This window comes from Schistocerca serialis, chromosome 7 (assembly GCF_023864345.2).
Source record: "Schistocerca serialis cubense isolate TAMUIC-IGC-003099 chromosome 7, iqSchSeri2.2, whole genome shotgun sequence".
NCBI lineage: Eukaryota > Metazoa > Arthropoda > Insecta > Orthoptera > Acrididae > Schistocerca > Schistocerca serialis.
In genome coordinates this window covers 222614599-222627973 of record NC_064644.1, presented here as the reverse complement: position 1 = coordinate 222627973, position 13375 = coordinate 222614599, and the positions used below count along the sequence as shown (strand labels likewise).

Sequence of the window (13375 nt, the reverse complement as noted above, 5' to 3'; positions counted from 1 at the left end):
GTAGAAAATGGTGAAAAAATTTGTTGAAAAGTATCTCAAATAACAAAACTAAGACTTCTTTGCAATAGGTGTAAAGAACTAGTTCATCAATGGAACGAATTTGAGGGGATTATGTTGAAAAATATTAAAAGTCTCATTTGTAAAAATACAAAGATTTTCTTACATCAGTTTGTCTCTTTAAATATACAATGTCCCTCGTATATCTGCCACGATCCACTGTACAGCGCATTGTGGAGGGTACTTCGTTCCAATATCATTGGTGTTCTGTCGTACTCTATTCGCGGGATGACCGAGAGAAAATTATATAATTCTATAAGCCCCCAAATCTCTCTGATCTCAATGTCTTAGCCTTACAACAAGTATACGGTTACTGTTGTTCAAACACAGGCCCTCTAAATTATCCATCAAGATTTTGAAAGTACTACGTTTGCTTTCATCCAAGGAAAACGGTACTATTTGACCATTTAAGTTTCCAACGCATTTTTATTACACTTTCTTAAGGGTTATAGTAACGTCTCCCCTATCCCTCCCCCCCCCCCCCCAGAAGCTCGAACTATAGAACTAGTTGCACTAGCGTTTTGTACGCCACTTCACTTGCAGATACACTGCATTTTCCCAGAAACCTTGCAACAAATCTGCCTTTTACTTCCCTTCCCTAATACCGAGATTACGTGGTCGGTTTTCACATCGCTTCTTAATATTACCCCTATATATGCACACCGTATGACATGCTCAAGAAGTTGAACAATTTTGTGTCCTTGCAGTCTTTCTGCACGTGTACATCTACATCTATAATTGCAGGCAAGCTTTCAGTGTGTGGCGGAGGATACTTTGTGTACCAGTGTCACTTCGGCTTTTACTGTGCCCATCGTGAAGGGTTCGCTTGAAGAAGATTGCTGGTAAGCCTCCTTGTGGGATCGAATCTAATTTTCTCTTCGTGGTCTGTAAGTGAGATGTACTTAGAAGGAAGCAACGTATTAGTTGACTATTCTAAGGGCGTATGTTCTCGGAACTTTAACGTTAAACCACACTGCGATGCAGAATGCGTCTCTTACAGCGTCTGCCACTTGAGTTGGCTGGGCATCTCCGTCACGCTTTCACGCTTACTAAATGAACCTGTGCCGAAACGTGCTGCTCTTCTGTGGATCTCCTCTCTTTCCTCTAGCCATCCTACATGCTACGGATCCCAGGCCGTCGAGTAATATTGAAGCATTGAAGTATTGGTCGAATTTGTGTCTTATAAGTTACTTCGTTCATTGATTGACAACATTTCCTGAAGATTCTTCCACTGAATCTCAGTATGGCATCTGCCTTAGCCGACATTAATTTTATGTTTGCGTTCCACTTCATATCGCTCCGCAAACATATTCCTAGATACGATACTGGCCGTTAAAATTGCTACACCACGAAGATGACATGCTACAGACGCGAAATTTAACCGACATTAAGAAGGTACTGTGATACGCAAATGATTAGCTTTTCAGAGCATTCACACAAGGTTGGTGCCGGTGGTGACACCTTCAATGTGCTGACATGAGGCAAGTTTCCAACCGATTTCTCATACACAAACAGCAGTTGACCGGAGCTGCCTGGTGAAACGTTGTTCTGAAGCCACGTGTAAGGAGGAGGAATGCCTACCGTCACGTTTCCGACTTTGATAAAGGTCGGATTGTAGAACACCGCTATTGCGGTTTATCGTATCGCGACATTGCTGCTCGCATTGGTCGAGATCCAATGACTGTTACAGAATATGGAATCGGTAGTTTCAGGAGGGTAATACAGAACGCCGTGCTGGATCTCAACGGCCTGGTATCACTAGCAGTCGAGATGACAGGCATCTTATCCGCATGGCTGTAACGCATCGTGCAGTCACGTCTCGATCCCTGAGTCAACAGATGGGGACGTTTGCAAGACAACAACTATCTGCACGAACAGTACGACGACGTTTGCAGCAGCATGGACTATCAGCCCGGAGACCATGGCTGCGGTTACGCTTGACATAGCATCACAGACAGGAGCATCTGCGATGGGTGCACGAATGGCAAAATGTCATTTTTTCTGATGAATCCAGGTTCTGTTTACAGCATTGTGATGGTCACATCCGTGTTTGGCGACACCGCGGTGAACGCACATTGTCAGCGTGTATTCGTCATCGCCATACTGGCGTATCACCCGGCGCGATGGTATGGGGTGCCATTGGTTACACGTCTCGGTCACCTCTTATTCGCATTGACGGCACTTTGAACAGTGGACATTAAATTTCAGATGTGTTACGACCCGTGGCTCTACCCTTCATTCGATCTCTACGAAACCCTACATTTCAGCAGGATAATGCACGACCGCATGTTGCAGGTCCTGTACGGGCCTTTCTGGATACATGGATTGTTCGACTGCTGGCCTGGTCAGCACATTCTCCAGATCTCTCACCAATTGAAAACGTCTGGTCAACAGTGGCCGAGCAACTGGCTTGCCACAATTCGCCAGTCACTACTCTTGATAAACTGTGGTATCGCGTTGAAGCTGCGTGGGCCGCTGTACCTGTACACGCCATCCAAGCTCTGTTTGATTTAATACCCATGTGTATCAAGGCCGTTATTACGGCCAGAGGTGGTTGTTCTGGGTACTGATTCCTCAGGATCTATGCCACCCAAATTGCGTGAAAATGTAATCACATGTCAGTTCTAGTACAACATATTTGTCCAATGAATACCCGTTTATCATCTGCATTTCTTCTTGGTGTAGCAATTTTAATGGGCAGTAGCGTATATTATGGAAGTAACTGCTTCTCTGTCTTACATGTGTTATGTTTCATTTATCTTACCTCTTGTCCGGTTATTATCTGGGTCTTCGGTGAATAGAAGTATGTGTATGTTCGTCGGAAAGAAGATTAGATTCTATCCTTCCTCGTGTGAGAATTAAACGTCCTCTCAATTCTTCCAATTAATCTGAGTCTGTCTTCAACGCAGCTATAGTTAATTGACCTTTACAACCTAAATCACAGCGTACAAGAAACACTAGCTATTGAGTGGAGTAGTAGAGCAATTTCAAGTTCTGTGGTCTGTTTACGCTGTAAAAATGACATACAGAGCTGCCAGACTTTGCCCCAAACGCTGAGTCTCCGCTAGTCTCTTTGTATTCCTCAATACGTTTCTGACAATGTCACCTCCATGTACATAATTGTGCTCTCTTCCACAACCCGATACAGCAGGCGTACAAATTATCCGCGGCATCATTTGTAGACAATACCCTCGTGTACAGGAAGAAACAGAACACCTAGAAAGATTAGAGTTAGGACATTCATATTCAGAGGACATGTCCATTAGTACGAGTATGTTCTGCAGAAATGATTAGTATTTGAACCATGTCGACGTGCGAGTACAAGGTCAACGTCGGTATCGCGGGGCAAGACCACCTACAACTAAAATGTGCCTGCGGCTCTCGTTGTCATTATAAACCGACGGTAATGGATCAGTGTGCCATTGCAGACGTGCAGGATGCCTCTCAGACGTTTGCGGGAACCGTACCGTCAAATCAGTGAGCTTGAAAGAGGGCGCATTATTGGCAGGAAAGAATGCGACCCATCCATCGCGGAAAATGCTGCTCGTGTGGGACGAAGTGTTTCGGAAGTGCAGAAAAACGGGTGTATGCAGATTGGTTCACGTAAGACCGTAGAACACTACGAGATGATTCAGGTCGCACCACCCAGACCACCTCCCCCACGAGAAGATCGACACCTCATCCGAATGGCAGTACAGGGCAGATCTGCTTCCTCTTCAGCTCAGGTTGAACAGTGGAACAGTGTAAGATATCATACTCTATCGGAGCTGATAGTCCGTCGCCATTTATTATAGCATATGTTACGTGATCGTCGTCCACTTCCCTGCCTTTCTTTGACGAATGCGCAGTTACATGCTCCACGACAAAGGTGTATGGAGCGACGTTACTGGGGCAGGAATGGAATCAGATAGAGTTTTCGGTAGAATCCAGGTTCCGTTTTTTTGAAAATAATGGCCACATTTGGCTCGCTGTTGACTGTTGGGGGGGGGGGGGGGGGGGGAGGGGGGCGCCATCACAGTGACTGCACTCGCACAAGGCATGCAACAACAACTCAAGACTTTATGGTGTGGAGTGCTATTGCGTACAACCACAAATAACAGTTGGTGCACGTCCAGGGTACTGTGACCAGTGCGATCTGCGTGAATGACATCCTGCTACTCGTAGCCATACGACTTCTGCAAAGCACGCCAGATGCATTTTACAGCAAGACAATGCACATTGACATGTTGCTGCAAGAATACGTGCCTTCTTGGTGTCACAGGGTGTTAGCCTTTTGCCCTGGCCCGCCAGATCACCAGCCTTGTCTCGAGTAGAAAATGTGTAGGACATGGTGAAACAATGGGTGCAGTGTTGTGACCCAATCCCAACCACCACAGATGAACGTTGTTCAAATGGTTCAATGGCTCTGAGCACTATGGGACTTAACTTCTGAGGTCATCAGTCGCACAGAACTTAGAACTAATTAAACCTAACTAACCTAAGGACGTCACACCCATCCATGCCCGAGGCAGGATTCGAACCTGCGACCGTAGCGGTCACGCGGTTCCAGACTGAAGCGCCTAGAACCGCACGGCCACACCGGCCGGCGCAGATGAACGTTGTAAGCAGGTGATTGCAGCATGAGTGAATATACCACTGGACACTCTCCGCGCTTTATACGCGCCGATGCCATCACGCATGGAACAACTTATCAGGGCACATGGTGGGCACTCTGCCTACTTGGCAACAGGAGACGTCCTGAACCGAGGTGACTGAAACGCTAATCATTTCTGCTAAACATACTAATGTACATATCCTGTGAATATGAACGTGCTACCTCTATTCGTTCATGGCGTACTGCTTTTTAACATGATCGTCCATAATGTTTTAGCGACCTGATTTCCCACATCCGGCAGATACTTAAGGAACTGCGTTTTTAGTCGTGAACTGTAGAAATAACGTTGCTTCTTTACCGGTTTCGGTCTCTCAGACCATGTTGTGAGAGTCTGACGGTTAGAACTGCAGCCCCTTACACGAGAGCGAGTTGAAATGCCTACGGAGATTCTATATGAAAAATCTTAAAGCTTTTTACATAAAACAGTTTTATTAGCTTTGCACAACTTTATTCTTCACATCTACAAATTTATTTCTCAACATAGTCACCTTGGCAACGAAAACATTTGTTTCAGCGAGAGACCACTATGTTGGTAACGTCACTGTAGAACGTTTTTCTACCAATGAGAGCCTGTAACCATCGTACGGTGGCTGGGGCGCGGCAGCACACACAGAGTGAGCTAAGTAATATTGACTTGGTATACATGTAAAGTGTATTTGCAATTTTTTTATGGGGTCTTGCCGCTGTGTGTGTTGATTTTAGCCTTTGACTATGCTTATTTAGGCAAGCTGTTTTAGTGTGGTTACCCACGCTGAAACCTAGGTAAACACCAGGTAGTTTGTGCAATTGAGACAGATTTTTCATAATTATTTCGATGGGTGGAGCCTTTGTAAACGCAAGAATCACGTGTCGTCAATTGTAGAAGAAGAAGTTTCACTTCATTTCCTTTCGTACTCCCATTCCACGTGCTTAAGTTTTTTTGTTAGGTGGTGCACTTCAGTATCAAGTATAATAATGTTTCACAGAGACGTCAGAGTGTCACCTAAACGAATTCTTTGCTGAGCTATGTTTACTGGAACGTTTTGCTTCTATTTACACCAATAGAAAAATGCTCCTAACGAAGCACAAAATCTGCGAATATGTTCCTGTTTGTTTAAAAGACTGCGACTGAAAAGTGAAGTACCATCTGCATCATTCTACCTTCCTCAGCACCTTTAAAAATATCGACAAAAATTTGACATGCGAACATATGCTTGCTTTTTTTAACATGCAGTTACCTCATATTCTTACAAGCTTCCATAAATGTCACTCATTCACAAACATTAGTCCATGGGTTTAAGACGCTCTTATACATCCACTTCCAACTGCCCTTTCTCACTCACTCATTCAGTCCAACTTGCCCTTACCTCTTGGTGTTCCTCTTACATTGTCTTCGGTGTTACAGTCCCCTTCCTTCTGTGCTACTACTACAGTCTCCTCTCATTGTTACTGCTTTCCTCCTGCTCTCTCTTATCGCTAATACCTCATTGCTTCCTTCCTGTTGCTGCATTCTCTTATCACTGCCATTATATCAACCTTCCTCATTGTCATTACCGTATACTCTATCTGTCGTTATCACTGGCTTTGACCTACTTCCACTTTTTATTTCTCTTTATTCCTTCTCCCTATCTGGTAAAGTCTTCTCCACTGTTTCCTAGCTCTGTTCTGTCACTGTCAACTATGTTTCTCTGCCACTATGTCCCTCTCTCACCCACACACTGTCATTGTTTCCTTCGCTCTTTCTATAACACAGCTACCGTTTATTATCTTCTAGTATTTACTACTTCTCCGTCTCTTTCCCACAGCCACTGTCTCCTACTCTCTCAGCACAGAAAGCACGAATACGTCCCCATACCAAAATTTTTGGAAAAATTTTTGAAGGTACTGAGGAAGGTAGAATTATGCAGCTCGCACCCCAATTTTCTGTCAGAGTCTTTTACATAAACTTAAACATATTAGCATTTCTTGTGCTTGGACAGGAGCTCTTTCCCTTTGGTTCCCTTCTGTAAACGCAAAACTAGTTCTACGTCCCACAGGTGATTTTATGTGCAAAAAAAAAAAAAGAAAAAATTGCGTATGCTATACTACTACAACGTGGGGTTCACGGATGATAACGGAGACACTTTACAGCATACTTCTCCGTGCTGTGACACTTTATGAACTACGTTTCCCCTCGCACCGAATTTTACATTCGCATTTTACGTGTACAAATAGAGTAACTTTGAACATCTGTATCTTGGAAATGATTAGAGATACCAAGAAAATATTCAAGGTTGTTCGATATTGGGATCATAGGAATATATTGCAAAAATTTAGCCGTTTGCTTTTCATAGACGTCTTGGAATCCTCTGTTTGGTTTTGGTTCGCTGGCGACGGCTAGACTATAGTAAAAAAATTTTGAATGGTTTTCCGTGGAACCGGACATGAACTAATGGTGTCTCCGTAATTACCATCAAGTCCACCACCGACTACATGAAATCCAAAAGAACCAACCGATTTGCTCTATTCGCCTAACGAGGAGGATATGTGTAATATTCATAGTTTGATCCAGTGCTGCATGACAGTGACACTAACATGATGCTTCTGTTGGTATACAAATGGTCCGTAACCAAAGGGCTTCCCAAAACACAGGATCCTACCTTTTATGACCAGTAAAACCCTACTTAGGAGCACTGAAAAATGCCATTTCTATGAGCGGAATTTTAAAATATATTCCGTACACATACTGTCGCATACATACCGACTATCACGCTATTACCACTGTTAACAACGGTACACTCTCTACACTGGTTGCCGTATAGCAGTCTTATTCACACGGCCCTTTCGGATAGCACGGTGGGGATAGGCCGCAATGGTGGCCACTCATCGCTGTGCTCTCGGGACAGGAGCGAGTCTCTTAGAATGAGGTGACAAAAGTCATGGGATACCGACATGCACATATACACGTGGCTTTAGTATCGCGACCCAAAATAAAGAAGGACAGTGCACTGGCGAGACTGTCATTTGGACTCAGGTGAGAACGTTTCCAATGTGATTATGGCCGCACGACGGGAATTAACACACTTTTACGCGGCGTGGTAATTGGAGCCAGATGTATGGGACATTTCATTTCGGAAATCGTTAGAGAATCCAGTATTCCGAGATCCACAGAGTCGAGTGAGTGCCGAGAATGCACAATTTCTGGTATTCTTCTCACCAACGCAGTGGCCGACGGCCTTCGCTTCACGACCGAGAGCAGAGGCGTTTGCGTAGAGTTGCTAGTGCTAACACACAAACAACACTGCGAGACATAACCTCAGAAATCAATGTGAAGCGTACGATGAAAGTCAACGTTAAAAAGTAAGGCGAAATTTGGCGTTAATGGGCTGTGGGAGGAGACTAGAGAAGCGAGTGCCTTTGCTGGTCAGATGAGTTCAGATTTCAGTTTGAAGGAGCTGATGTTAGGGTTCGAGTGTGGCGCTCACGCAACGAATCCGAGGAACCAATTAGTCAACTAGGCACTGTGCGGGTTGGTGGCTCCATAATGGTGTGGGCTGTGTTTAGATGGAACAGACTGGATCCTGTGGTCCAACTGAAACGATCATTGTATGGTTACATTCGGCTACTTGTTGACGATTTGCAGCTATTCATGTACTTCATGTTCTCAAATAACAATGTGCCAAGTCACTGGGCCACAGTTGTTCGCAATTGATTTGAAGAACGTTCTGGGCAATACAAGCGAATTACACTACTGGCCACCAAATTGTTACACCACGAAGATGACGTGCTACAGACGCGAAATTTAATCGACAGGTATAAGATGCTGTGATACGCACAGTTGTTCGCAATTGATTTAAAGAACGTTGTGGGCAATACAAGCGAATTACACTACTTGCCATCAAATTGTTACACCACGAAGATGACGTGCTACAGACGCGAAATTTAATCGACAGGTGGAAGATGCTGTGATACGCAAATGATTAGCTTTTCAGGGCATTCACACATGGTTGGCGCCTGTGTCGACACCTACAAAGTGCTGACATGAGGAAAGTTTCCAACCGATTTCTCATACACAAACAGCAGTTGACCGGCGTTGCCTGGTGAAACGATGTTCTGATGCTTCGTGTAAGGAGGAGAAATGCGTACAACTACGTTTCCAACTTTGATAAAGGTCGGATTGTAGAACACCGCGATTGCGGTTTATAGTATCGCGACATTGCTACTCTCGTTGGTCAAGATCCAATGACTGTTAGCAGAATATGGAATCGGTAGGTTCAAGAGGGTAATACGGAACGCCATGCTGAATCCCAACGGCCTCGTATCACTAGCAGTCGACATGACAGGCATCTTATCCGCATGGCTGTAACGGATCGTGCAGCCACGTCGCGATCCCTGAGTCAACAGATGGGGTCGTTTGCAAGACAACAACCATCTGCACGAGCAGTTCGATGACGTTTGCAGCAGCACGGACTATCAGCTTGGAGACCATGGCTGCGGTTACCCTCGGACAGGAGCGCCTGCGATGGTGTACTCAACGACGAACCTGGGTGCACGAATGGTAAAACGTCATTCTTTCGGATGAATCCAGCACCATGATGGTGGCATCCATGTTTGGCGACATCGCGGTGAACGCAATTGTAAGCGTGTATTCGTCATCGCCATGCTGGCGTTTTACCCGGCGTGATGATGGTACGGGGTGCCATTGATTACACGTCTCGGTCACCTGTTGTTCGCATTGACGGCACTTTGAACAGTGCACGTTACATTTCAGATGTGTTACAACCCGTGGCTCTATCCTTCATTCTATCCCTACGAAACCCTACATTTCAGTAGGATAATGCACGACCGCATGTTGCAGGTCCAGTACAGGCCTTTCTGGATACAGAAAATGTTCGACTGCTGCCCTGGCCAACGCATTCTCCAGATGTCTCACCAACTGAAAACGTCTGATCAATGGTGGCCGAGCAACTGACTCGTCACAATACGCCAGTTATCACTAGTCTAGATGAACTGTGGCATCGTGCTGAAGCTGCATGAGCTGTTATACGTGTACACGCCATCCAAGCTCTGTTTGACTCAATGCCCAGGCATACCAAGGCCGTTATGACGGCCAGAGGTGTTTGTTCTGGGTCGTGATTTCTCAGGAATATGCACCCAAACTGCGTGAAAAAGGAATCACATGTCAGTTCTTGTGTGATATATTTGTCCAATGAAATACTCGTTTATCATCTGCATTTCTTTTTAGTGTATCAATTTTAACGGCCAGCAGTGTATTTAGCCTCCCAGATCGCGTAACATGAATCGAATCGAACATTTGTGGAACATAATCGAGACTCAGTCTGTGCACAAAATCGTGTACCGGCAATACTTTTGCAGTTTCGCATAGCTTTAGAGGTAGCATGGCTCAATACTTCTACAGGGGACTTTCAACGATTTGTTGAGTCAAAGCCACGTCGAGTGGCTACACTACGTGAGGCGAAATGATGTTCGACTCGAAGTTAGGAGGTATCCCGTCACCTCTGTTACTTCAGTGTAATCTGGACGAGAGGAGAGCAGGGCAGTGAACGCCGGCGGGGTGCGGTGTCCTTTGCAGCAGGTGGTGACGGCGACGACGCTGAGCAAGGCGGACGGCTGGCTGGTGTGGGCGGGCGTGGCGGCGGGCGGCGGCGTGGCGCTGGGCGGCGCGCTCCTCGCCGTCGCGTGCAGCGTGTGCGCCGCCTGCCGGCCGGGGCGCGGCCGCCGCCACCGCCACCGCGGCCGCCACAAGCGCCGCAAGCCGGGCTCCGCCGGCCTCAAGGGCAGCGTCAGTTTCACCGACCAGGAGAAGAAGCTGCTCGACGCCAGCATCACCACCACCGAGCGGCCCTCCTGCAGCGAGGGGCTCGCCGGCTCCCAACCCGACATGGAGCTGCTCGAGCAGCAGGTGAGCGCGCCTTCATTACAGCACCTAGTGCAGCCGGCGGCACCTCTCCTCCACCAGTCCTGCAACAAAGTCGGCCATTACCAGATGTATGGGTATGAAATGGGCGTTAAGATACAAATGTGTCGTAGGGAACATTTGTTGCGAACGAGCCTTAATTTTTTTTTTTTTTTTTTTTTTGGTATGACATCTGTCAAAGATATTTAGTATACATCAAGTCATGGAACAAACAACATGATATGTTTTCATCGTGTTAACTATGTCAAATTTTGTACCAGAAAGTGGTGATTTGTGTACTGTCTGCCATCGGGTTCCCCTAAATTGCAGGCAGTACAGCATAACGGCCACGCTATGCGGGAAACAAACTAATAGCCAAACAGTCGAAGACATCAGGTAAACACGCCGAAGATTCCAGTCGATTAATAGGAGCCTTTCCGTGCAGAGGTCGCCGCGACATATCCGGCCACGGATTCCTACGCCGGGTTTCTATTGGCTTCAGCTCACTACATAGGCCCGGCCGGTCGAAGGCTTTCCAGTCTTCGTCCGCTCCTAATGGCAACTGGTATAGCAGAGTCTCCGAAGCCGCTGTACTGCACCGCCGATCGAAGTACCAGCCGACCGAGAGGAACCAAATCTCCCGCTAGATCGACAGACGTCTACATCTATTGTACAGCCAGCTATCGTATTGCAGAAGAATTTACGTTCAATAAACTGTTAGGGAATACAACAATTTGCGGAAAGCATTAACTTTTTGTTTTCATTTAAAAAAAAAAAAGTGCTGCAGAGTCGCATCGAATGCTTGTCGAGGCATATGGTGATCATGCTCTATCAGAAGCAACATGCAAAAGATGGTTTCAACGGTTCACAATTAATGATTTTGATGTAAGAAATGAAGATCGTGGAAGACCAACAAAGAAGTTTGAAGACGCCGAATTGTAAGCAATATTGGATGAAGATGATACTTTGAGTCAGAAGCAAATGGCGGCAATGCTAAATGTTGCACAACAAACAGTTTCTGACCATTTGAAAGCTTCGGGAAAGATACAGAAGTGTGGAAAATGGGTGCCACATGAATTGAATGAAAGATGGAAAACCGAAAAACCATTTGTCAAATTTATCTTCAAAGACATGATGTTGTTGTTGTTGTGGTCTTCAGTCCTGAGACTGGTTTGATGCAGCTCTCCATGCTACTCTATCCTGTGCAAGCTTTTTCATCTCCCAGTACCTACTGCAACCTACATCCTTCTGAATCTGCTTAGTGTATTCATCTCTTGGTCTCCCTCTACGATTTTTACCCTCCACGCTGCCCTCCAATACTAAATTGGTGATCCCTTGATGCCTCAGAACATGTCCTACCAACCGATCCCTTCTTCTGGTCAAGTTGTGCCACAAACTTCTCTTCTCCCCAATCCTATTCAATACTTCCTCATTAGTTATGTGATCTACCCATCTAAACTTCAGCATTCTTCTGTAGCACCACATTTCGAAAGCTTCTATTCTCTTCTTGTCCAAACTATTTATCGTCCATGTTTCACTTCCATACATGGCTACACTCCATACGAATACTTTCAGAAATGACTTCCTGACACTTAAATCAATACTGGATGTTAACAAATTTCTCTTCTTCAGAAACGCTTTCCTTGCCATTGCCAGCCTACATTTTATATCCTCTCTACTTCGACCATCATCAGTTATTTTGCTCCCCAAATAGCAAAACTCCTTTACTACTTTAAGTGCCTCATTTCCTAATCTAATTCCCTCAGCATCACCCGACTTAATTAGACTACATTCCATTATCCTTGTTTTGCTTTTGTTGATGTTCATCTTATATCCTCCTTTCAAGACACTGTCCATTCCATTCAACTGCTCTTCCAAGTCCTTTGCTGTCTCTGACAGAATTACAATCGCCAGTAACAATTCTATGCAAAATTGATTTTATCTCATGTCTTTGAAGAAAAATTATACAAATGCTTTTTCGGTTTTCCATCTGTCTTTCATTCAATTCATGTGGCACCCATTTTCCACACTTCTGGATCTTTCCCATAGCTTTCAAACGGTCAGAAATAGTTTGCTGTGCCACATTTAGCATTGCTGCCATTTGCTTCTGACAGTATCATCTTCATTCAATTTTGCTTGCAATTCGGCGTCTTCGAGCTTTTTTGGTTGTCTTCCACGTTCTTCATTTGTTACATCAAAATCATTATTTGTGAACCGTGAAACCATCTTTTTCATGTTGCCTCTGATAGAGCACGATCACCATATGCTTCGACATGCATTCGATGCGACTCTACAGCACTTTTTTTTTTCAAATAAAAACAAAAAAATTAATGCTTTTCGCAAATCATCACTTTCTGGTATAAAATTCGATATTGTTAACATGATGAAAACATATGACGTTGTTTGTTCCATGACTTGATGTATACTAAATATCTTTGACGGATGTCATACAAACCAAATAAAAAAAAATTAAGGCTCGTTCACAACAAATTTTCCCTATTGACACATTTGTATCTTAACGCTCATTTCATACCGGTACACCTGGTATATAATTAATTTTTGAATGTTGGGCTCCGTAAGGTTCTCTTTCTGTGCAGTGACCGTGGAATATACAGTTATAAAGAATGCAGCAAAACCAGTCGTGGAAGCATAATTTATTTATCTTTTTGGAAATCGATATCGACTGATATCAGTCATCATCGATGCTAAAACAAATACAAGTAACAGGGCTTAACAACACCTGCTTTAACAAACGAAAAAACTGACAGTAAAACATTGTTACATCAATT

At 44.8% G+C, this 13375-nt stretch overlaps 1 protein-coding gene across 1 annotated transcript in view; it reads left to right on the top strand.

The window, feature by feature from the left end:
- Positions 1 to 13375, top strand: part of LOC126412614 (leucine-rich repeat-containing protein 24-like) — a 214800-nt gene that overhangs the window by 118386 nt on the left and 83039 nt on the right. Inside the window, exon 5 of the mRNA XM_050082281.1 lies at positions 10266 to 10592. Coding sequence (XP_049938238.1) covers positions 10266 to 10592 — 327 coding nt within the window. The remainder of the gene's footprint in view (positions 1 to 10265; positions 10593 to 13375) is intronic.